At 35.9% G+C, this 27,001-nt stretch overlaps 1 protein-coding gene across 3 annotated transcripts in view; it reads right to left on the bottom strand.

The window, feature by feature from the left end:
* Window positions 1-384: 384 nt before the first annotated feature.
* Window positions 385-27,001, bottom strand: part of GALC (galactosylceramidase) — a 38,644-nt gene continuing 12,027 nt past the window's right edge. For 2 of the 3 annotated variants that reach the window (XM_054201137.1, XM_054201139.1), the window contains exons 7-17: window positions 20,496-20,626; window positions 16,108-16,263; window positions 13,904-14,028; window positions 12,563-12,690; window positions 12,003-12,092; window positions 10,592-10,681; window positions 10,109-10,253; window positions 9,397-9,577; window positions 6,685-6,848; window positions 4,884-4,960; window positions 385-3,123 (exon numbers count right to left, since the gene is read on the bottom strand). In XM_054201137.1, coding sequence (XP_054057112.1) covers window positions 2,980-3,123; window positions 4,884-4,960; window positions 6,685-6,848; window positions 9,397-9,577; window positions 10,109-10,253; window positions 10,592-10,681; window positions 12,003-12,092; window positions 12,563-12,690; window positions 13,904-14,028; window positions 16,108-16,263; window positions 20,496-20,626 — 1,431 coding nt within the window. In that variant the 3' untranslated portion in view covers window positions 385-2,979. Of the gene's footprint in view, window positions 3,124-4,883; window positions 4,961-6,684; window positions 6,849-9,396; window positions 9,578-10,108; window positions 10,254-10,591; window positions 10,682-12,002; window positions 12,093-12,562; window positions 12,691-13,903; window positions 14,029-16,107; window positions 16,264-20,495; window positions 20,627-25,474; window positions 25,603-27,001 lie in introns of all 3 variants that reach the window. The other variant, XM_054201138.1, reaches the window with a different exon arrangement.

The following is a 27,001-nucleotide window of genomic DNA, read 5'->3' as shown; positions in this document are numbered from 1 at the left end:
GCCCTCAAATACAACTTGAGTCCCTTAACTAAATGCAAGGTAAAAAAGAAAAAAAAAAAAAAAAAAAAAAACCCCAAAACAAACCAAAACACCAAACCAAAAAATAATAAAAAAAAAAACAACAGAAAGTAGTAAAATGTATATTGAGCACTGTTTTAAAAAAAAAGTCATTTTATCAACAGCACAAGTCCTAATGCATATGGATTTTGAGTTATTTGTTAATGAGGGCTGTTTGGCTATTCAGAGTGTCAAAAAAACTCTTCCAACCCAATTAAGCTAATGCCAAGCATATTTATCAGGAATCACAATGGACAAACCGTCAGCTTTCTTACTGGAGAAAACCAAGTCCCATTTACAGAAGCACTCTGCACAAATAAAGGGTTTTTAAGTGTTTTATTTGTCCTTTTGGAATGATTAGTATTTATAATCAACAACATAAATCCACCCCTCAGTGAAAGACCTGACAGCTTGTTATTGCCAAACATATTACAGCCTGCTGAAGGGTGAAGAATTACAGACACATAAAGATGAATAACATTATATCACCATTAAATCACTTACTCTGTTCTTAACAGTTTAATCCTCTAACATTATAAATTAAGATTAGAAAAAAAATAATCAACACTTCCAGTGACAAAATACATTGTGTTTAGTACACAATATAACAGTACAGTTTATTACACTAGTCCATTAAAAGGTAAAAAAACTGGACAGGTCCTTTGGAATAACTGCATCATTGCTGATCTCTTTCTTACACAAACACTGCTTGCAGCCACACAAGCTACCAAAAAATCTCCAAGAAGTATCCCACTAGGAAAATCCATCACAACTAAAATAAGTTTATTCTGAGAACTACTTCTCCTATACTCATATTACTTGAATATGAGGACCTAAAATTAGATTCCTTCACATCTGGAGTTACCAGTGACATCCATTCTGAAATCGAGCAAGTAGTGAACAGATTTGCACCCATACTTCAACCATCAAATGAAACTGAAGTGGAAAAATGGCTTTCATTTTTCACCCAGTTAAATAAATAGTAACCTAATATTTGGCAGCCTTCTACAAGAGTTTGAAAGTTAAGTGGTTTGGACCATTTTTCAAGGTTAACAGCATGTATGAAACTTGCACATATGAATGATTCATAACCAATCAATAGTAGTATCAGTATAATTGCTAAAAGATAAAACATTTTTTCTTATTAGAGATGTGATTTTGAGATCTCTTCTCCAAAAGCTAATTTCGAAGATAACCTTTATAAAAAATTTCCAGTAATGATTCATATTACATTAACTCTATATTAAATGACAACTTCAAAGACTGAAGTTAACACTTACTGGAATCAGCCTTCAAAATAAAGCAGATCAGAATAATAATCTGTATAAATCAAAGTATACTGCAAATCTGTTTCTCTAAGATAAGATTTTGCATGCTACAGATAGCCTCATACAGCTATTAGTGCCTTATCAAGACTGTGGAACTACTCGCTTTTCAGTTAGGATGTGAATGTGAAAAGTAGACGGACACAGGAGGCATGTTTCATTGTGGCAACAGACAGCACCTTCATTCAAACTGACCAATGGCAAACAAGGAAAATTCAGAAGCCGACATAATTTGGAATGTGTGTGATGAAAATCCTATTCAGTATCTCATTGTATTCCAAATGAATATTGTTTTTATGTAGTGTAGTAACTTGGAAAATAAAACAACAATGTAGTAACTTGGAAAATAAAACAACAATGAAGCAACGACAAAAAAGAATCCCTCCTTTCCCAAGGATCTGAAATTAGCTCTGAACTTTACTCCATGATGCCTAGAAAAATTTCTAAAACCAGATACTATTGTGTCAATGCCACTGCCTGGCACACTAAGCAATTCTGTCTGCGTCCACCTGCTGCCATTTACCTTATGAACAGATTGCAAGCTCTTAAGGGCAAAGACTATTTTTTTTTTGTTTTATTTTATACCAGGATGTGATAATATCCATATCTGCTCTGTGCTACAGTAATATAAGCAGCTGAATAACATTGTTATACTTTAATTATTTTCTGCTCTAAGCTTTAGATCCATCAAAAGTGAGAGATGTTTGCCCAAGTTTCTAGGAACAAAAGGCCAGTTTTAACACGTGTGATCTGAAACAAAAGTAAGCACTCTGCTTGCCAGCATAAATGACGCAAAGCTTTTATTCTTTGCACCATGCAAAAAACCCCCACAAGGCTATCATTAACGAACTGCAAGTTACAGTATCTCTTCATCCATTTCAACCCTTTCATTGGAAAGGGGAGGTAGTTTAGAAGTAAGGCACATCCTGCACTGCCTGATCAACCGTAAGGCACCTTTCCATTCCACTGAAAATACAATCTATTTTAAGGCTGGCAATTAAAGTTGGAAGAAGTAATCAAATGCACTTGGAGTACTGTAATGTCTAGCCTCAGACTGTAGCAGAAAAACAGACAAAACACCTTTTTTTTTTTTAACCTAGAAAAACTAAGTACTTTATCCAAATGAAATTTGAGAATGACAGACCTCCAAAAAGTATGGGGCCACTGGCTCATAAGGCTTACTGGCATTTAATTCTTTCTTTCAGAGTGAAAGGAATGGACACAATCATTTAAGTGTTAAAAGTGCATCTTGAGATGCCTCTGTCTTCTGTTAACTTCTAAAGTTATCTTAAAAGTGAGCTGGGAAGTTAAGAAGTTGTTATTAAGAGATTTAAATCCATGATTTTGTTTTCATCATTAGCTTGAACTAAAATTTACCCCAAAAAAATCGAAGAGCAAAAATCCCATAGCAACCAGGGGATAAAGTTACAGTCATGTTGATATCTATTCAAGTAAACCTTTAACAAATAATAAGGACAGAATTCAGATTCCTTGCCAACAGATCAATCTCAGAGTAGCATTAAGTTGCCCTCAAAGTTTGAGCTGGCTCATATTCAAAGTAATATGAGAACTGTGTTCTTCAAATGCAAAAGCTACCTCAGCTAGCTTCAACATGAAAGTTGTCAAACTGTGCAAACTCAAATGAGCGAGTTCCAATAGCCGCCCAGCCGTTACTTGGTTTAGAAATGGTGACATTCTCCCAGAGCGGATAACCATTTAACAGTCCTGAGGCAGAAGTACCCTGTCAAAGAAAGGAAAAAGTTAGCTTTGTAAAATCCAGTGATTAAGTAAGTGTGTTGACACTGAGCCTACTCACATGGGAGAAGAGACAAGGCAGAAAGATGTCAAGTCAAATTTCAACTATATTTCACACATTTTTCCATGCAGAGGCGCTTCTAAATATTGCACAGAATCCTCCAGTGCCCATGAGCTCTGTGAAACAGATCTAATGCCTTTACAGTGAATACGTAAAAGGCTTATCTTCCGCTAACTCTCAGCTTTGCAAACTCAGAGTAGAATCTGAAACATAAACTGGTTTTCCTCTTCCACTTGTGTCAGGTTCCCTCAAACAGCCCAACTGTCTTAAGGGATATGATACACCCGGCCCTGATTCTGCAGAATTCGGTAAAAATCAAAAGAAGAGAGAGAGATGTATTTTAGACATTAAGCTGAGAGGAAGAGGGGACAGCAGAACTTTTAAGTATCATGCTGCCATTAAAATTAAAAACCGTTTCACGAAAAGTTACAATTTATCTTGCCAGCGTTTCACTAAACAGTATTTAGAAAAAACTTACTTCAGTTTACTTGTATTTCTTAATCCGAAAGACAATCACAGACACAGATAAAAGCAAAGAATGCCTTTCAAGAAGCAGTCAGCGTGAGAATTCCTTAAAGAGGGCTCTGCACTTCTCTTGTTACATCAGAGGCATATTTGGTACAAAATACTCCAGCAGCACAGATGGAAGCTTGCAGCATTATCATTTTAAAATTAGAAGCGCTATTTTGTGTTTTAAACAATTTATGTTCACATTCAGCACCCCATTCAGGTTAGCAAATGTCTTGGCCCATTTTACAGATAAGTGTAGTGTACAAAAGCCAAAAATAAACTACATCCATTCCAGTAAATGCTTCAGGTACAAGTGTCTCTTTGTCTCCCAACGTAAAAGCACAAGAGACAGCTTCTAATACTCACTGACATTTTAGGATTAGAAGACTCAGTGCATAATTTTAAAAAAGAGTTTACTTCAGTAGGAGATCTCCCCAGCTACCCCAGCTAGGATTCAAGCTTCCTCACATTTCAGGCCCCATTGCAGTTGCAAAGGTTATATTGGTCAAAAGGAATAGGCATTCAGCAGAGGAACTTAAAGCTTTTTAGTTACTTGTGCCAGCGTCACAGATATATTTAAAGTAGAGCTTGGGACTACTTTCCTCATCAAGTGACTATGGCCAAAAGGGGTGGCAGGAGGGGGAAGAAAAACCGTGCACAGGCTTCTCATTATCGGTGACCCATTTTTACAGCAACGTTATGCCTACGCTTTTTCAGTATAAGAAGGAAGGATGGCAGCTCATCTGAGTTCTCCAGCCCTTAACTAGCTCCACATTCAAGGCCTTAGTACGCAAAGGGAACTGGTGGGAGTCAGATTTGTAAAACAGGCTAGTTTAGTAGTTTACTGACAGTCTTCGGAACAGGAGGACAAGTCATAATTTTTTCATTAGATTAAAAAGATTTGCCTCTCTAGCCCTCCTATCTCTGGCTTTCAATTGATCTTTACATTTCTTTTCTGTACCCTCTCCAGTTTGTCAAGATGTCTTTAAAAATACAGGCAACACAAGTTGGTATGGTATTTTAATATTGGTTTAAAATAACAGAGATATTACTTATGGTTTAGATACGGCAAACCAATGCAAGTAGACAGTCAACAGTATAGCACAGTTTTGTCTAAACCATTTAGGGCTGGAAGTTTCATAACTGGTTTTATAGCTTTTTGCCTGTGTCCTTACCTGAATGTTGAGAGTAAGCGTGTGCCACGCATTATCCCGGACACCGGAAAGGCCTTTCATTAATATTTCTTCTCCAGCTGCAAAACATGCTTAAGATTAGCAAAGTGTTACATCACCCCTTTGCTGAGACTGACAGATAAATACCAAGCCAACAAAAAGAAAATAATCCCTATTTTTCAGAAGCGTTCATGACTGGCATCTTACCACTTTCAACTGCAGCATGTAAGGCTTAACACACAAACCTGGACTCTACATGATTGGTGCATTCTCCTGTTTTGCCAGGACTGCATTTCCACTGAAATCTCCAACGCTCTCAGAAACCTGGCCTGAGATAAGGATTCCCCTCTATTGATAGCATGGGTTCATGAGTCTGACAGTAGTTACTGCTCTGCTTGTTCTACAGATTTCCTTGTTTATATATTGGAACTATTTTAAATTAGAGGGTTTGAGTTGCCACATAATTACGTAGCTTAGTTATAGTCAAAATTTAAGCTAAGCAAAAACTGGGTGTAACTGACACCTGGATGGAAGACCTGAAAAAAAATTAAGTGCTACAAGTAGGATCTTCAATTATTCAGCAGTTTTAGCTGCAAGTTAATTTAACATTCAGGCTCCCTTCCAGAAAACTATAAAGATCACTGAAAATAGCTGCACAGAAAAAAAATTATTATATTGTGTAACAAGTCTGAAATAATGAGGTGGTTAATCAAAATCCTTTCATTTCATCTAGGAAAAATTATTTTTGACAGCCTGAGAAACTTCTTGGGTAATGTTGTTATGTCTTATTAAAAGTAAATACTGGAGTCAATCCTAAACATGAGTATATTTTTACATACAGCTGAAACTTAAGTTGTTGTGGAGTTTGCGAAGTTTCCTTAGGGAGCACTGGTATGTTGTGAGAAGCTAATGCAAAGCCTTCTTTATGATACCCATGCATGGTAAAAAAGGAAAAGGGGGGGGGAAACTCAAACAAAAAACAAACCTAGAAAAATGAGAAGAAATGAGGAACTACAGCTACCAAATACAAGATGAGACTATTTTTAAGGTCCAGTACAGTGAGAAATGGGTCATTACAGGCTGTTTTCGTATTAGATATACTGCAGATCTAGAAATTGCATTTGACTCATCAAAAACTATTGAAAATTTTAATTTATTATCATGAAGTGATAGGAAATGCATCTAAACAACAAAACTTGTGACTAATTCAAAGCAAATTAAAAAGAACTTTTACCTATTTATGAAGTACTATGTCATACACTCTTTCGTGTGCCTGTCACGTGCTCTATGAATGATCACATATGAATGTTAGCACCACAAGTAGAATATGCTCTCACTCCACTGAGCTCGACTAACAGTAGAATGCATAATTTGTGGAAACAGTAGGCCACTCATCATCATCATCTAAGCCAAACGTATGCACATTGACTTGCACGGCTCTACGGAACAGGCCACTGCATTTCGAGCAGGACTTTCTTTTCAGGTGTAGTATAAGAATACAGATCAAACCTTCCTGTAAATAATATTGTATCAGAGTATTTAGGAAAAGCAAAATAATTTACATTTGGTAGTGTAAAATACGTTTTGCCAGCAGAAAAAAAAAAGAAAATATCCAGAAAGCTCAGACCAGTGGACCAGCCAGTAGCTTTCATATGCTCTCTTCACACACAGAATGTGGCCATCATTAGAGCACAATGGGTTAAATTCATAGTGACGACAACTGGATTACAAAATCTGAGGCTATCAAGGTTATCAAAATGACATGTCCATATGTCAGCACCCACTTTAGCAAAGAGCTGCTTACCTAGGTCACCAGTGACTCTGTAAGTGCCATCTGCAAAAACCCAGAAGAAAACTCCTTTGGTACGCCGAACGTATATCCCACCATTGTCAACTCTTCCTGCAATAAACACGCCCCCATCACGCTGTTTTTCTATGTAGATGTCACAAGTGACTGTCATGTTTACCCTATAAGAGAAGTTTAGTGTTTTAACAAGCAATGAATCAATTTTTTTGAGGAGGCAGTAGTTAGAAGAGTATTCCCTATTTAGTACAGTAAAGTTTTTGAGGAAAGATTTAGCAATCCTAATTGTGATCTGCAGATGCAAGACGCACAGGACTTGTCTAGACTGGTTGTTTCCCACCTGTGAATCCATAGATTTTCTTAGGAAGAGCAATTCTTCTCATAAACCAATAACAAAATGAAGTATATTGTCAGCAACTTTCAATTACTTATTTAAAAAACCACACACAAACAAACAAAACAAAAGCACACAGAAGGTCTGCACCTCCACAGAAAAACTTTCAGGTCTGCAAAATGAAGGGTTGCTTTTAGATAACTAAATCCAAGACTCAAGGTCATAGCACCACATCTGCTAACATTGGATCTTCATTTCTCTAGGATTTTTAATACAGGCCAACTCTTAAGTAATCCAGACCTCTTGCCCAAAAGCCAAAACAAACTTTTTTAAACAAAACTTTCAAGTAGGTTGAAATTATTTGATTTTCCTGAGATGACACTTCATCTCAACAGTAAAGCACCATGTTATACATATAATGACAGCTGTAAAGGAGAATAAAGTGAAGGAATACCAGAAAAATCAAATGGCACCTAGAAAATTTACACAACTTCCCCTGCCCCAGAGCTGCACTACAAGCGTCTTGATAATAAAAATTAAAGGCATTCTTTACCTCTATTAATGTACATTCAAGTTAGAAATCTACATCCTGTGTCTGAAAGGACTTGCAATATGGATACAGCCACAAGGTCGCATATTTAGAAAGTTTCTATTTATCTATAATTATTTACAGAATGGGAAAAGACTCTCTAAGACATCAGCTCAGCTGATAACTAAATCATATTTATTTTAGTAACAATTCTCCCCTCCTCTTACATAATAGTAAAAGTGACCCCAGATTTCATTCTAACGTAATGCTATTAGAAGTATCAAATTCTTGGATAGATATTCATTACACAAACAAGAGTTTTTTCCTGCCTTCCTGTGTACTAAACAAGAGATTCCCACATCTTGCTTAAGACATTATAAAGAGACTGGAAGCAATGTAGAATGAGTTAAATAGTAAAATTTTCAGGATACCGCTAGGTTCAATAAAACCAACAGAGCAAGACACTAACAAGTTCATGAGTAGAAACAAAAAGCTTTCACAAGCACAAGATTAAATTCAAACTAAAACTAACTAAATAATCCTGAAATTTAATCATAATAAATTGCCATTGATGACTGAAGTCAAATATCATTCCACAGAGAAATTCAGTGCAAGACTGGTTTGATGTTTCAATAGCATGCACCGATGGTTGAAAACATCTACCTAGGACAAGACGAGACTTAAATTGAGGATGAAGCAAAAAAATCAGAGGGCCTGAAATGAGGGAAAGTTGATTCTAGGGGAAATACAAGACTTTGCTTAACAGAGTACTGCAGAAGAAAACATCAGGTAACTGAAGAATAACATCCAGCTACAGTCTTCAGAGCAAAGTGATTCAATCACTTTTCCAGGACAGAAATTAGAAGTGCGAAGCATGTTCTGAAAAAGTATTTGGGGGATCAATGATCCAATCAAAGTGAAAAAAAAAAATAAAAGTGACCAAATGGCTATTTTAAAGAACATATCAAAGAATTTAAGCTAGACTTCCAAACAGAAGAAAAAGATTTAAGCATAAGTTCTGTGATTACTTACTATTACCAAACCAATTAGTTAACAGGCTCTTTCCCAAATGCTTTTTAATTTTAAATAACCATTATGCTAAAATATGCTGCTTGATTCCAAATTACCATGATTATAGCTCCTAGAAAGAATTGCAATCAGAAGCATGCTCTTATCAAACCAGTAAATCTCAGTTACGTTTACCCAGAAATAAAACTGTTTAAAGTAGCAGTTGAATCGCATCCACACAATTCTATGAACTGCTCAGGAGATGGCAGTCTGCAACAAATATAACTGAATTAACTCCCAGACTATTTCATTGATTCAAGATTGATCAAAATCATTAACAATCAAGCAAGACAATTCAAAATTAGGTAATTTAAACTGAATCAATTTTTTTGTTCCATTTAAAAATGTATTGAAACTCCATGCACACTTTGAATTAGGATTTTGACTTGGTCTTTCTAATATGCCAACCCACATCCATTATTCTGAAAAAACAGCTTGAACAAACATGCCCAGCAAGATATTAGGAAAAAAAAAATTCTAAGACAGTGCAGCAGTGGACCAAGCTACCAAGAGATGTGGTGGACTCTCCATCCTTGGATGTTTTTAAAACTCATTTAGACAGAGACACAGCTGATCTCTTAGAGTTGGCAAGAGCCCTGAGCAGGGCTCAATGACTTTTGGAAGTCCCTTTAAGTCATCATTTCTACATGCCTACAGAGAGTCTGAATGCAAAAGCCCTATGTCCAAGAGAAATGAGGCTTGAAACAGATTAACTGATCATAACTCAGACTGGTAAGGAGGTCATTTCCCCAGATGCCACTAGAAAATAGTATTTACATACCACTTAAAATTTCCTATGAGACTGATGGTCTGGTCTGCATCAGAAGCCCAAGTGATGGGTCGCTGAACCACCACCTGACGGAGCGTGAACACATGATCTCCTGGGTCAGAAACATTCATGAAGTATTCAAATACACCTGTCTGATCGGCAAAATTCGGGGCTTCACTGAAAGGTGGATTAACTGTTCAGAAAATAAAATACATATCAACACCAAAACATTACTTTTCTTCTGTGTATTCTTGTTTTCAGAAAATTCGTCTGAAAATATTCTCCAGAATTTTGACTTACTCTTTCAAAGCACAGCCTCCAAAGCTGAAGTTTCAGGAGTTACAAGGTGATTTTAATTTTGGTTTTGTTTTTAAGCAGACCCCAGTCTTTGCAAACACATCAAAGTAAATTGCCTTCTTCCCTATCTTCCATCCAAAAACTACTTCACTACGGTTATGAGCTATATCATTTGCATCAAGAACTTTAAAATTGTTAGTGACCACCCAGTTAAGACATAGAATTAAATACACCTCATTGCAAGTGACGTATACAGGTGTAAGTTGTTGGAGAAGCAGGCATAAATAAACAAAAATAAAACACACATTCAGACTACTTCATGTCACTTCCATTAGAGGACTCAAATAACGTAATTGTTATTGTCTTTCTACATTAAGACTATATCCATGTGTGAATTAAGTTTCTGGATAAGAGGATTCTGACTTACGAATATTGAAATCGTCTTTGTAATTTGAAGGAAAGGGTTGAGGTGGTGGAGGCTCTGGGCAACCACATTTCTTCCCTGTCTTGAGTGTGGTTAAAGTATAGACTTCATCCACATTTAGATCTAAAGAAAAACTTCCCTTCCACACCTGGAATTAAAGAAAGCTCAAGCTGCAAAAATCAAATGGGTAAATAACAAAATACTCAAGTTCCTGAAATAAAGGAGATCTATAAAGTCCTGATTTAAGGCAAAAATCTCATCTTCTTGCCTCAGCACTTAGTATCTCCGAGCTATTTTGAAGACCCCTTTCCCCCAGAACCCTTTATTACCTCCAGGTAAGCTTGAATATAGCTAGTAAAATTGTAGTCAAATGGAGCTAATGAAACACGCCCTAATTAGGCAGTTTAGTCATGAAAGTACAGGGGTTCCAGCAAAGGGAGAAAACCACCTGAAGTTGCAGACTGTAATTAAAACTGATCAACTTACCTTTACAGGATAGAGTTGCTGGAAAAGACTAGAGTTTCCAGATTCAAAACCAAGTCTAGAATGCCACACTTGAAGAGTTTCCACCATATACTACAATCAAACACAATATAAAATTAAAAAAAAACCCCAAACTAACAAACAACTTTAATATTCACCTTGAGAAATATCAGTCCTCTAAGGGTGTCTAATTTTTGTTATTTTAGAGCTGTTGATCACATTAGAGGCCACCACTCTATTCAGCTAGCCGTTACATATGGCTTATCTTTTTATAGATTATACGTCAATAAGCCATTGTCCTAACATGCAGTAATGCTGCTTATAAAGACAAAAAACATTGCAATCACACATGCAATCTTTAGCTTCTCTAATACCAACAACAGTATCCCTTTGATACAAACTCTCTCCCCCTAGGAGCAACCAGGCTGAAATAATCTCCTGCTAATTTTGCTTTAATGAGACCTTTAGTTTAGTTGCTGGTTCTTTTATATTATTTTTGAGCAAAGTACTTTGCTTACAGATCTCCAAACTTCTGCAATACTATGGCACATCACCTACATTAGTTACAGATTTTAATCATACACAACTCCTAGAATATTTTTTTTTTTAGTTACCCAGGTGAAAAACAAAGCAAGCAACCTAGAGTTTGGTTAGGATAAGCTGTCTGATGCTTCCCGCAAAGGGAGCTGTATATCATAAGTGACACTCAACTACACTTCCCGAGCAAACCAGATTATTGCCAAAAGTATTGTCCAAACTATCTCCTCCTAAATGAAAGGAAATTAATGCCACCAAAATTCAAATTCCAAATAAGTAAACACTTCCAGATTCTAAGAAGCAATCATCCAAATCAGCTTACAAAGATTCACTCCAGTTTACACTGTGAAAGTATTGTTCACTTTTTAGAGGGAAGTTCAGTTTAGCAAGGTTTTAAAAAACAAAAACCAAACAAACAAAAACAACAAAAAAACCCACAACTGTGAGGTTCTCATAATATCTCTTCATAGGATGGAACAACATAACCTACAATATACAGTCAACTGCAGCTACTCCCCTGGAAGCTGATAACAACCAGAAAGGTCGTGGCCATGATGGCTGGTCAAAGTATATCAGTATGTCAGGGCACCCTTGGAATAAATCCTAAAGAAAAATCCAATTGTATTTCTGTATTTCTCCTTCAGTACACAGATCATTAGACTGGGAGGTAGTAATTCTACAAATTCCATTATGACATTACATCTCACAGTAAAAGCAGAACTAGAATGCTTAAAACTGCCAGGTACGTAACAGCCTCTAGTATTAGAGATAAAGAACTCCAGTTTCTTGCTAACCTGTGATACTGTCTTGCATGTATTTGATTATGGATAGCAATTCATTTTACAAGACTGATCAAATGTATTCAAGATCCACTTACAAATGACCCTTTGAGGTAGAAAGTTGCCCTCTGAGGTGTCACACTGAAATGAGGTAGTGGAGGCCTGATACATTCAGAGTGATTATGAGTCTGAAGAGAAAAATAAATGTAACAGAAGGAACATACGTTACTGGGATGCATCATATGGCAATGTTCATGAAAAGTATATAGCATAAATTGAAATTAAAAAAGAAACATAGGATCGATTTACAATTATTTATTTTGCTGTTATCTGAATGACAACTGCAATTATACTAGCTTAATAATTTTATCTTGAATACCACTTAAAAAAAAGTACATGATTGAATTTCCTTACAGAGTGTCATCAAATTAAAGCTAATTTGTGATATAAAGATGACATATAAATTGGTCTCTGGGAAGATTCAACTACTCACTCAAAATTTAGACAGAAAGAAGGACCTCTACTGGTCTGACTAACAAAGCTACAAGCATCAAAGAACATATCCATAGATAATGAACTACATCGATCAAAGCAGGTTCTTCGTAACAAAACATTTCCTATCTCTTTTCTAGTTCATTGGAATTGCTGATGCACATACCATAGTTTCAATGATGATGGTAAGGTTTCCTAGGCCATCTGTCAGAGCTACAAAACTGCCACCTCCTTTTAAGTGTCCATCCACTTGCAAGTACGACCAGCCTGGCTGAGTAAATTGCGTCGTGTGTGCTGAGACAAACAGAACAAAAAGCAATAGAGGAAAATAATTAAGTCTTAATAAAAAATAATATAATTTGTGGTCTGAATTAAAATTTCTCTCCATTCTTACACAACATAACTTGATTTTGGGAAGCAAGTCATGGAACTTCCAAACAGATTCTACTGATACAAGAAGAAAGATTAAAGAATTACACTAAGGCACAATTAAAAACATTATCTCTGTGGCAGACCAAACAGTTAAAATAATAGCAATTATTCAGACTGGAAGAAAAAACTACTACACCACTATATAAGTCAGTCATGTGCATTCAATATGAATATTCACCAGAGTTTAGATTTTCCAAAATATCTTTTTTTTTTTTAAAAAAAAAAAAGATTTGAGTGAGAGAAAGCATAGATGGGAATCTCCATGAGGGATAACTAAATAAGTAAAGGTTTTCAGCACGTAAGAGAGAGTACGAAAGAAGTATATGACCTAGATCATGAAAATCCTGAGCAACATGGAAACAGGAAAAACTGCTCAGTTGTTCTGAACTGTTCATATGACAATATGGCCGTTGTTTTTTTAATATGTTTTTACATATACAGGTAACTAGCAGAAGAATAAAAAGGAAAGCATTTGCCTTGTCACTCCTTTATGGCATTGCATATGCTACCTACTCTACTGAACTGTGGCAAAGACAGTAAAATATTACAGGACTACAGAGTAGCCACTGAATACACGTGTCCATAAACACTATATCTACGTAATTCCCCTTTTCTCAAGCACAAGGAAATGCTGACTTACACAAGCCAAGAATCTCAAGCAGGACAAGAATACAGAGGTTCTTTGTTCCATTTTTTCAAATTTAGAGGTATCAAATGTCTACTTAAGGATAAAAAAAAAAAAAACGGAAAGGAACTAGGAAAGTACACTAACATTTATGGGCATTTTAGATCAAAACACTTTAATAGTAATAGCTATAAAAGGCAGTAGTTTGTTTATTTCTACTGCATCTAACAGTCAAGTATTAAGATTTCCCTTGCTAATGGATCTTTCTGCTTTCTATTGAAAGGAGATTTTTTTCCCTTCTTCTTCAAAGTATTCACAAAACTTTCCACAAAAATAATTTAATTTGGTACAAAAAATATTACACATAAAAACACTAAATAAATAAAGGCCTTGGAAAATACAGTTATGGTCTGTGTTAGATCATCACAAATTTATGTACAAACTTTTTACCTGTAATCCAGATAGGAGCTTCTACTTTGTAGTGGCCACTCCACGGCTCTTGTGCTGTCATTAATCCACATCGACCAAAGGGCAACTCTTCATAATAACTAGCTACCAAGTTCCATGCAATGGTTCTGGAAGAAAAACAGGTTTGCTTGCTTCATTCATACAGGTAGCATTAGATGAACTTAGTATAATAATTTATTCCTCTTTTCTCTAGCATACCAAAAAAAAAAATAATAATCTTTCCAGCTAAAGGAGAAAGGAAAAAAAAACCACAGGAGAGGAAAATAAAACAAATCAAACTCTTACAAAGCTGATGATACATTCTCTGGCTATATCACCATAAAAAGTTGCACATTAAAGGACATGTGCACTGAGGGTTAGAGACTATTCATATTTACTTTTCCTCCTGTTTTGAAGGGGAAAAAATTGAGTTACCAAAGTTCACAGCTTTTTGTTGAGGTAGTTTTTGGGGGTTTTTTTGGTTGGCTGGTTGTTCCCGCTGGTAACTTTTTTTTTTTTGGAAGCAAGGTGGGGATGGAGGGGTGGGACAGTAGAAGTACCAGTGAAAAAAAAAATAATCCTTCCTTTATCTGTATAAATAACAAACCAATAACAATGTTAACGAGCCATCCTCCAGGAGTTGCTGCCATTTCAAGCAGTTGTCAGGACACTGGCAAGGTTAATTACTTCAGGTCTTTTGATTTGGTCTTCACTGAAAATCTTCTGCTAGGACCTTGAACTTAAGACCTCTGCCCCCTAAGTATGGAAACGCAGCCAATAAAGCAGTTACGAAGAAACCAAAAGCTAGCATGCTGCTCTGCTATTGCATACAGATGAGTGCAAAGGCCTCATATTCTAAAGTCACTGCCATAGATTCAGCACACTATATATGCATTTCAGAAGAGATCTGAAATCCTACAAAAGTTGCTCATAAAATAAACAACTCCTGCATTGTAAATTCAACAACTTGCTCACATTAAACTTGTTCCGCATAGTTTCAATCTTAGAAAAGGCATGTAGGCAACTCAAATTCAAAGGAAATGAGCTTAGCAGAAAGATAAGCTGCCTGTCATCAGAAAGTCTGTTTACAATATAAAAGCCAAGATAACTTCAATATTGGATATATGGACTTGGAACTATTCCACAATAAGTTCTAAATACAATACATAGGTCTCGCTATCAGGTTGCTAAACAAATGGGGCATATATAATTACAAAGCGCTTGTCAAAATGAAAAAAAAAAATGGGAAAAGAAAGACTCTAAAGTAAGATACTAAAGTATATGAGAGTCAAGAGGCAACCAGAAGGGTCAGGAATTCACATAGGAAGTATTCACCTATTAGAAAATTTCAGCTTGGAGAGTAGACAGAAGAATCATAGAAACCATGTTACTCAAGAAACTTCCCTTTACGAGTATCCAAGTGCTTTGTGTTGTGCTCCATTTCAAGCATTTCAGACAAAAAACATTTGTCTTTTTTGTTGCAAAATGAAGTTACATAAAAACTAAAAACTTTGAACAATTATGCTTACATCTTGATGTCTAGATTTTCTTTAATCAGATTTTTTTTTTCTTTCAGATTAGTAGTTGTTGCACTGGAAACATCAAAGTGTGTTTTCTATTCTCTTTTAAAACTGCAAGTTACATATTTCCCAATAAACAGAACAGCTTTCTCCCATATTTCAGTTTGGAAAGAAAATGTGCAGGAAACAGTAAACATATCAAAAGACTACAGCAAGTTTTAGAATGGACTCTGAGAAAGAAGTTGTATGGAAAAACTAGATAATGACATCTGTACCTACTTGGACTACTGAAGACAAACAACATGATAAAGACCCTAAGAAAAATGTAGAAAAACTAGCTTTACTGTTATTTTCCTCCAATGTTTTTCGTGTTGTTAGTTCTTCTTAAGAACATTCCCTTTTTAACAAATATCGTCAGAGTCTCAAAGGCATCTGAACTCAGCTGCATAAGCCATTGGATACTGTGGAACAGTAACTCAAGAATAGATTAAAACTTGTGGGACTTCTACCCCTGAAAGAGGTAAGGACAGTAAACTTCATACCTTACTATATTTGAATTCAGACTGACAGTGGAAAGAGTTTCAGTTTACTTACTATATTACCATAGCAGATGGATGTGTTATATAGTACCTGAAACAATTCTTACATATGAAGCTGTGAAGGCGAGCAACAGTGCACAACACTTACGAGGTCATGTTTCCATTCACGTAGTTTTGGTTCAGGATCCGAGCCCAGCAGCCTGCACCAACTTCATCATTGAAAGTACTGTAATCTTCTGAAGACCACAGTTTCTTCTTAGTCAATAAGGCATTTGGCACTGTTTTTGTTCCAGGATAGTGAGCCCTACACAATGTTTTAAAAAGAAAGAGCACTTACCACAAAAAGAAAAATCAAAGCCCAGAAGTACAAACAGAAGCAATGATTCACTAAAAGCTATGGAAATAAGTTGGAAAAAATAGCGATGATAAACAGGATTAAGGTTACAGGCAGAACAAACAGGTTCTAGCGACAGACTCCTTCAGTGTATCTTTATTGACAGCTATGCTCCACTTACAAGCCCACACACATATAACATTCTCATTTTGTCCCATTGGTATGCAATCAGGTAAAACAGTTTCAACACCAGCTGAGAAATTAATAATTTTTCTCTGCTCTTAGATGCAATTTCTATTACTGTTAATGAACATAATTTACATTATATTTGCTTTTCACTTACAGTGCTGTTAACCGGGGGGGTTTGTTTTACTTTCATTAATATCTAGATTAGTCCTTAAGAAGTAGGACACAACTAAAGAGTTTGTAACTCCTATTTCATACGAACACTATCTTTTTAAAAAAATAAGTACACCAACCTTTTTTTTTTTTATAAACTTTTAATAGCACTGTAGAGCACATACTTTAAAAAGACCCACCCAAATACACATTTGCTATGGGATTATAATGAAGGCTTTCGCGCACAGTATGCGCTGGGCTTGCTGAACTCTATGCGATTTATATTTAAAGAAAACACTAGATCATGCCACAGCCCTCTTTTAGACCTCTTGTGCCACTCTACAGCCTCAACAACTAACAAAAGGTGTGCAGCAAAGGACAGGAGATTAGCTGCGTCCAGAACAGCATGCTCTGCTTCTTCAGTAGTGAAAACAATCTTTTTACCTCACTGGAAATGAAAACTCCTATGAAGGAGCGACTATACTCCAATTACCCCCAGGAAATAATTGGTCCACTCAAGGACCACTACCATTTGGAGAGACCTGAGTATCATGATTAATATTTCAAGAAAAACCACAGACACCTAAACACCTACTTTTCTTGCTGCCTGAAAAGATGAACTGGAGTAGATTTTATGCATCATTCTTACAAAAGCAATGCTTCAGCAGAAGCAGTGGGATTTTGGATTCTCTGGTCAAAAGAGCAGAGTCAGACACACTATAGCAGAAGACCATTTCAGAGAAAGAGGAAAATTGATGTATAACATGAAAGGGGGATAAAGAATGGATCTTGGTGGAGAAAAGGCAATGAAAGGAATAGTAGGAACAGAATTACAATAAAAGTGACACCTAAGTTTAAAGCTTACCTAAGTTTACAAAGAAAGACACCTAAGTTTAAAGTCACTGCGAGAGAAGAATTTACCAACAGCTATTACGATCAGTGTTTGAATTCTCCAAACCACTGTCATTTACTAAAAAAATAAAAAAGAAAAAAATATTTCCATTGTTCCCTCTTTCTTTCAGTCTCTCTGGAACCAGCAGATGGTTCTAGCTGGTTCATCTATCATTAGGGCCTCTAGCTGTTAGAGTGGTAACAAAGTGTTTTTAAAATAATAACTATTATGAGATTGAGTGTGTTTTATACAGCAGATGATGGAACAATATAGCTCCAATGTAAAAAAAAAAAAAAAAACCCAAAACCACAACACACAGTTGCCTGTGTAGGGCAGCTAGACTAAATCAGATATATTAAGAAAATAATATTAATTAAGAAAAGTTCTTCTACTTATGGATTGCAAATGCTGCTTTGCACAATTGTCCACAGTGACTTCATTTGAATAACTTTGTTAAAAAACAAACAAACAAAAATCTTTGTGTCATTTTTTGTTTTGCATATAGCAATGGTCTGCAGGAGAAAACGACAATAGAAATAGCACATTTTTCCACCATTTTTCTCTTATGCATCAGAACATGGCCTTAGAAATAACATAAATCTTAGAAAAGATCAGCCTATTTAATAATACACTACAATGAAGCTTTGCAGAAAAGCACTACCTATGAAAACCTAGTTCTCAAAAACATCTCTAGAAAACAGAAATCATCAGCTAACAACACTGTCTTTCCTGCTTCTCATTCTATGTCAGCACATAGGCCCGGGAGGGACTTGGGACAGTTTGCATTCCCACTACTATAGATGCTTCCAACCTAGACAATTCTATGATTCCATCATGGAGTAATGTCACATCATCTTGTTTTTCTTAGGTTGTTAACTTGGGCATAATTAGGTCTAACACATTGCTGTAAAGGTCTGGTTTTCTTTGACACAGCCAACTGTGTTCGGAACAGATCTGGTTAAGAACACTGATGCTGCTAACCAAAAAGACTGAATTGTCACCTAATGGCATATTAAATTTATATAAGATGAAAATGAAAGTTATTACTTCTAAACTCACTGAGACTTTCTGAACACTTCCTATTTTCTTTCAATTAATAGCAGGAAGAGCAATGGTGGGTGGCTGGGTGTGTGTAAATTTTCAACATGTAGAGTTGGAATAGCTTGGTCTCTAACTGTAGAGAATGCAAAAATCTAACTGGTTTAACTGTGTTACAAATAAGTAGCACATCTAAAGTACTACTACTACTAAAGCACACCTAAAGTAACCATGGAATTTGCAAGTCCATCCGTGAAAAACATTGTTTTCAAGAGCTACAATGTAATTTAAATTTGTTCAAAGTAGGAGTAATACTTGTTTATAATTCATTATATTTCATTTCACTGGTAAAATTGATGCATCCATAATAGCGCTGAAAAGCTGTTTGGAAGTATCACATTATAAAGAGCTTTGGTGACCTGTGTCATTCCTATGTGGGTGAACATCTATTAATAGTTTTACAGTGTGTCTTCAGGGCTCCACCTAGTTTCTAGCCATTACAGTATCTTACAGATGAAGCCCCAATGCAAATAGTGCAAAAAAAACCCCAAAAGCAGCAGTTTTAACTGATCTCCAATCCAGCTTGTCTGATGAGAGACCTCACAGATCACAAATTATGTTACAAAGTCCAAAACTGATTTATGTGCATTCATGTAAAATCCTGTCTATCTGAAATACTTTTGAAATAAAAAAAGAAAGCCAACAATTATTTTTTTAAAAAAATACCATGATGAGATGTGCACCACTAGGTGTCCAGTAGCCAACTGATTATCCATTACACAAGAGAGTGTTTCATCTCTCTGTTAAGATTGAATCAGAGTAAGGACATAAAACTCACATTTGCAAAGAGTTAAGCAACTATAGCTTAGTAAGATATTGTAAAAACCATTGAGCTTCAGGAACTGACTCTGGATGCATACTTGTAGCTGACAAAAGCAAGAAAGGACGCATGCTCACTACATTGGGATCATGGTAACTACAGTGGCTTTGTATCTGATCAGAGGGAATTCACAATTGCTTTCACTTGTTGATCCACAAATTATCCAAGACTCTACTTGCAAAAAACTGCCAGGATACTTTTTGTTATTCAGAATGGGGGGGAGAGATTGATCTGGAAGGGACATGGACTGTGTATCTGTATTTGGAGGGAAAGCCTTCATTTCTACACCTCCTGCGGGTCAGATATATAAAGATGAATTAAAAAGACTCAAATTGAGGCAAGGAACAGCCACATTTGAAACATGCCAATTGGGTCAGGCAAGTTTATGGAACCTAATAATTAAAATTTAGAACTACTATAAAAAGAAAAGTTAATGAACAAGTCTTACACACATATCCATTCAGCAGACAAGTCAGTAATCAATCTCACATTTAGTCTACTACTTTTGCAAAATATTAGTATTATATGATGAAACCCAGAACCGGAAAAACAAGTCAGCTGTTTGCATGCTTTTCAAAGAAAGCTTTCCCATCAAAACGGGGAGAATCAAGACGTTATTGTGACTCAAAAAAAGAATCACAGCCCCAATTCACTTCTGGATCACGCCCATTTCTGTAACAGACCAGTGGAAGTCTGTAATACAAGGCTGTATACAAAACTGTAAAGCTAGAGCACTTTTGCATACCAAATACAGGAACCAAAACAACCCTCAGAGTAAACAGGGTTGTCCCAAAAACCTGCAATTCATCAAAAGTGCAACCACAGCCAACCGGAATCTTCCACCTTACAGGAGACTCATGATTCAATTAAAGGGTTGAGGCTGTCACCAGAACAACAGCCAGGATGTTAGTAAGAAATATTATAGTATCAATCCTTTCATTGCAGGTAAGGGTACAGAAAGGTAAAGCTATGGTTGTGCTAGTTATAAATAAGTGAGGTGAAGACAAACTATGAACAAACCACCAAGAAAGAAAAAAAGAGAGAACCCCCTACCCAATCACATCGACCACTTCGTGGAGCTCAGAGTCAAGCAGCAAGACAAAGGAAATGGGCTCCCACAGTCTATCGCTGGCTATGATCCTCACCTGCTGCAGACCGTGCTTATCCAATGTGTATCTCAACAGCTTTGGGAAAAAAAAAAAAAAAAAGAAAAAAAAAAAGGAAAGCAAAGAACAGAGAGAAGGGAGAAATAAAAAAATGTTTTTCAAATTGTTAAAAATTTATATCGGGAAAGGCAGCATCTTCATCAGCACTATTTGAACAGATTTCAAAATAAATCATGTTCCAATTCTTGTTTTTACTCAGACAACAACTGTTACATAAAACGAAGCGTAATAGATTGTGGAGCACAAAGTGCCTTCAAAGAAGGACACCTTCTTCCTCTACCATGCCAAACCCCAAAGCACATGACAAAGGAAAAATTAAAAACATTTAGTTCTTATTTTCTTACACACAGAAATCTGCAGATAAAGTTAAAGACAAAGCATATCACATTTCATGCAAGATACTCTATGTGCAGATCAGCCACTTAGATGTTACAATGCTGAGGGCTAGCTACAAGGACCACATACAGGGCAACTGAATTGTAACTTAAAAACCTTGTGACAGCACAGTAAACATTCAATTAAGAAACGGAGTTGATTCCCCCCTATTATCCCTGCTAATCTACTATTTCATTTTAACAGTGAAGCAACACAAATGAGATCAGCTCTTCCTAAATACAAACAAAACAAGGAACGAGAAAAACACTGGACACATACACACCTTATTAGTCAACTGCATTTTATTCAAAGTTTTAAAACTGCAATGACTGTAAACTTCCCTAGAGACATTTTAAGGCCTCAAAAGTCAATGAAACAATTCTAAAATGTCACATAAGACCAAGTCTAACAACGTAGTTTCTTGAAGTCCAGAGGTCCCCTAAACAGCGTTTGCTGTACTTGTAAATTCAGATAACGTCAAATGCGTTACCTTCAAATCATTTCTTTCACCTTTCTGATTCTCACCCCTATCTCACTGGGGAGGAGTGAATGAGTAGCTGTGTGGGGCTAAGCTGCCTACCAGGGCTGACCCACAAAAGCAATTATATACTGAAAAAAAAGGGCTGTTGTTTAGAGGGAATTAATAGACCAGAAAAAAACAGTCTGACAGGAGCCTCATAAAGTTCAACAGATGCAATCACTAAGTCCTACACCTGGGACAGAATAACCCCTTGCAACAGTACAGGTTGTGGACTGAAGAAAGATTCAGTTATGTATAAGAACTTAAAAGAAATGGAAAAAAAAATAAAAAAAGAAAGAGCATGCGTATGCTCAAACACACAGAATAACTTGCCCAAAGGGGTTGTGAAGATATTAAAGCTAAACAAGCCTCAGCACCACAATCTAATTGCACTTGCTTGATGCAGTGGAGTTCAACAAGATAACCTCCAGAGGTCCTGTACAAACCAAGTTAGTCAATAATTCTACCTAATTATGGATAACATCCCCAGAAATAAGATCCAAAAAAAGCAGCCCCACACAAGGCTGTTCTACCACTAAAATCTATTGTTGTTAATTGAAACAAACATTATGTCTTAAGATCAGTTACAGCTTGTGCTCTGAACTATGTAATACAAAAATCCTGTTTAAAATCATGGCAAAAGCAGCGTGTTCCAAAATCATAAAATAAATGCAGAAGACAGTATTTTCTGTAATTAATCTTTATTGTTGCACCAGCTTAGCACAGTCTCAGCCAATTCAATTCATCTTTCTCTCTTACAGAAAATGTTTTCTACCTCAGGAAGAGCAAGTAACAGTGAAGTGAACTTGTTCTTCCCACTGAACTGAGAAAGCATTCCTGGATCATAAGACTAATGCTTCCTCCAAAATTGCAACTATATTAGCTACGAAAATCAACAGAACTCCTTACATAAAAGCCAGAGTCATTGACAAATAGGTCTTATATATGTCACCCATCATCTTTGTTCATTATGAATTACCATGATTGTTTTCTTTCTTTTTAACTAACAGACACTAGGAGACCAAAAAAAAAAAAAACCAAACACCACAACCTGAATTGTTTCTGCTATTTTTTGCTATTTGAACATTGTATTAGAAAAGCCTCCTGCTACATCAACTTAAAATAAAATATGATTTGTTCTGTCTGGTAAATAAAAACTGATGAAAGCAGATTTTTTCCTACCACCTGATATACAATTACTGTCCACTGTAATGGCTTACAAGGGAAAGATAACTTAAATCATTGATAACTATGGAAAAACATTTTCAGTTTGTCCACTTTTGGATAAAGATCAGAAAAAAAAATATCATGGCATGTATTCAAGTCTAATTGTGTATTGGCATACAGGCCCTTAACAAAGACTTGAAAAATAGAGCTAGGCATTGTTAAACACAGCAACCATAATCCCAGTCTAATAGAAGATGTAGTACTGAGCCATAATACAGCCTGGGAGAAAATTAATATGAATATATACTATAGAAATACAGAAATAGCACCCATCAAAATAGCATAGGAAGAGAGTAGTGAAGACGGTCTTCCAAATAAAACAAGGAAGCATAACATAACGCAGTTTAAGACTTGAGCTAACTATATTCCAATTATTTTTCCCCATTTTCAAGCATTTTATGAATACTGGGTAAGCAATTAGATTTAGTACCAGATAAACACTTTTCCTCTTCTAACAAAATTCCTGTTTTCAATGGCAAGTACTGCAACTCATTGGTATGAAATGATGGCAAGCAATATGCTCAAGACAACCACTCCCTCAACCAATGATAATAGCTGGGTAGCCTTTACTCTAAAGAGAAAACAAGAAGTCCTCTATCTTTCAAATCACAAGCCAGCAGACAGCAAATACGGAGGGGAAAAACAAACATACAAACTTTACCTTAAATCTACCTTAGATATGCTTGGGATTGCAAATGGTATTTTAGGCAGGGATAAAGCTCCACAGGGAGCAGTGCTATCAAGGTAAAAATTACCCGATGTGAAAAAGAAAAGAAAGGAGAAAAGAAAATGAAAGGAAACACAAAGAAATGGAAAAGTTACTTTTTGTGGATGGATGCCAAAGCAGTAATTTCAACTATCTTGATAATTTCTAAATAAAACAATATAAATTCAATCCCAGGTTTCCCTTTCAAAATAGAAAAAGTAAGAAAAAGTTACAGAGAGGCTTATACTTGAAAAAGAGTACAATGTACAGGAAAGGATTTCTGAGAAAAGAACTTAAGACTATTTAGGAAAACAGATTGTCAAGCAGATTTTGCAAACAAACACAATTATCTAAGAGACATACAGATACAGTGTACTTTTAGCAACTTTCTGAACCTGAGCATTTGAAGCACAGACAGCTAAATATTATTATCTTTTTCTAGGTCAGCAAGAACTCTGTTTGGTAGTTAATGCCTTCAAGTCAGCACTGGCTGAGAAACATGGTGTTTTGTACTAACCTTAATTTCTTGATATGTAACAACACTACTGCACAGGAAATATTCTCCTAACTCTTAATTTTTTTCTGATCAGTAGGAGTGGGGGAGTTGGGAATAAAATATGTGTGACATTCAAGAAAAATCTCTGATAAAAGGGACTTTCATCTTAAAAAAAAAAAACAACAACAAAACAACATGTCCATAGCCCTGAGGGCTACAAACAGAAATAGGTACTTCTAGCCTTGATTCTGTCAAGCTCTTAAAGAAATAAGAAGCATAGACACTCAGTGCATTCATTCTGGAAGTTTCACTGGCATGGAAATCACAACTAAAACATTTCCTAATGCACTATAACTTGCTGAGGTGCAAGTCTTGCCTAACCTAGAATCATAAGTTTTTAAACCAACGCTGGCATTATAATTAGCATTTATCAGGCAGCCACTTCCAGGTGATCAATTTTTATAAGCTCCACACATACACAAGCAGTTGCTTTATGAAATCCCTGCTTAACTGATTTGCTATAACCTTTGGACCATGCATTTGTTTAAAAAATTATGAGTATATTATCACAGTCTCTTACATATAGATGAGGATAAATGGTACACTAGGGACCACAAGCATGTTCTTATCACAGTAAGGTTAACCATAGAGGTAAGCATGTTAACAAATGTAATACAAGTGAACAATTTATACCTGTATAAGTCATTTACACTGGGAGCATGCTACAAATTTTGAAAACCTATTTATAGTTTTGAGAAATCGGAGGTTACCAGAAAAGCAAGAGCAGCAGAATAAGTATCAAGCCACTTGACAGAAGCAAGGTAGTAAGAAAGCGTATTATGGAGCAAGAGTGCAGACAAACTTTCAAGTTGCCATTTGCTAGAACTACAACAGTGGGCTTCCTAGCTGCTAAAACTGAGATGGTGGTATTAGTTTAAAAGAAAACAAACAAACAAACAAAAACTTCGGATGCTTGCTTTTACTTCTACTTCACCAACTGTGTGTGCACTTTAATACTATCTGTTATCAGATAAAAGACACAAACAGAAACTCCTTGTTTAGGACATGACCAGAAAAATCTCAAGCAAAGGACACATAACAGAGAATGCTGCAAGCATGGAAAGTCCCAGAGTGATAAATTCTAGTGTTAAAGTTCAAGTTCACCTAAAATTAAAACTGACTGCAGACTAATAATTCAGTCCTAAGGTTTTTCTGACTTTGAAGATGCACATGCAGATTTGCTAAAAGTCTCTTGTCATTCACTAGTGCCAAGATAAGAAGCCTAAAACACAGCTCCTAACTGAACACTTGAAAGAAGTGATGGAAGCGTGGTAAGGTTACCTTACACATGCACTAAACTGCAAGAAGAGGGGAAGACATGAAAGAGTAATCAGTCACCACTGTACGTGATGGTGACAAAACTGGAAAAGGCTAGGAAGTATGAAATAAGAATATATGGCTTCTCAAAATGGAGATGAAGATTTACTTACAGAAATGAAGTAATAAGCAATGTGTAAAACTTCTTCCTTCTCCCACACTTACCCGACTACCTCAACAGCATCATTAAGATAGGGATCAACTATCATCTCCTTTGAAATGTTCCAATCTCCATCTGCAGCGATGATGCCAACGTTCCTTAGACCCACTCTGTCCAAAGATTGTCGAAGTACCTTAGTAACAGATAACACCACAGCCTTCATCAACCAGGCAACATGAAAATTTTAGACTGAAAACAATTTAAGAACTGCAGTAGTCATCAGTGGAAGCATTTGTCTTCAAACCAAGATGGATAAGAAAAGTTCTCACTTCCCAAAAGACAGCTACGATGATAACTAAGACAAAGATAAGTATTTTTAACACTGGAGGGTTATTTATGACATTCAGATAGCCATTACATAAAAATGGGCTTCTCATCAACTTGGATTACTTTTGACACCCCATGTGCATACGTGTACTCCACTCAGAAACTTTCAACATACTGACTCCATCCACCGCATGCATGTAATGCATTACTTATGAGTAATGGATTTATCATACAGTCAGTCACGTTAAGTTCATCTAAAAGTGATGATCGGATGGAACGTGGAAGTGGACACGCCTTTACAAGTGATCAAAAGTGAAAGTTAACTTGATCCAAAAAGAAGTCTATTGAGAAAACAGGGATTGAAGTTTTAAAATAGAAAAAAACTTGCAACCATGCAGTTCACTACAAGAACAAAAGTCTTTGCCAAGCATCTGTCCTTTTCAAGTGAAGAGCATCCAAGCATTCTTTTCACAGGCAATTTTACTGAACAAAAAAAAAAAAAAAAAATCATTGGTGTTTTAAGTGTCTGATATTTAAGTTTACCCACTACTTGGCTCTCATATGTCACTAATTTTCAAGAACATAATGCATAAAACTGGAATTGCATATTTACAACAAAACTGACAGCAGTCAACTTTGAACTCAAACATGCCAGTAGAACAGAATTCCTATTCTGTATTTCCAGATTCTCCTTATTATTTCACTATCAAAGATGATAAACCTCTCACATCTGCCTGTAGATGTATACCTGCAAAATATACCCAGCTCTAACAGTTAAGAATGAACCAGGTCTATACAGGACTGATATTATACAAGCATGTTTCATCTGAACACTCAATTGAAAAAAAAAAATTAAGAGAGAATTTTCACCAGCTTCCACATACAGTTGCGTCTGAAAAAGGACATCAGTCCACAGTTGAAACTCCTTTTTTCAATCTTGAATATAAAGGAATGATGTACTACGTGCTGTATGTATGCATGCATAAGAAAGATTTTTACAACCATTTGAAGATCAGTAGGCGTGAATCCTTAAATAATTGTAATAGCCCTCCAGCAATGTGAAGGAGAATAGGGAGCATTTATATTTTGACTTTAGTCAAATAAGAACACAAAGCAAAGTGCAAGTGTTGGTGATAATAAAAACTTAGATCTAAAGGACATAAAACTTATTAAGAAGAAGAAAAGTAACAATGAAGTTACATGCAGCTGCTTGAAGCCTTTGAAGCATAAAGTTTACCAGAAGAAAAATTCATAATGGCAGAAAT

Source organism: Rissa tridactyla, chromosome 4 (assembly GCF_028500815.1).
Source record: "Rissa tridactyla isolate bRisTri1 chromosome 4, bRisTri1.patW.cur.20221130, whole genome shotgun sequence".
Taxonomy (NCBI): domain Eukaryota; kingdom Metazoa; phylum Chordata; class Aves; order Charadriiformes; family Laridae; genus Rissa; species Rissa tridactyla.
Note: the sequence above shows the minus strand (reverse complement) of the source record. Positions and strands in the feature narration are given on the sequence as shown.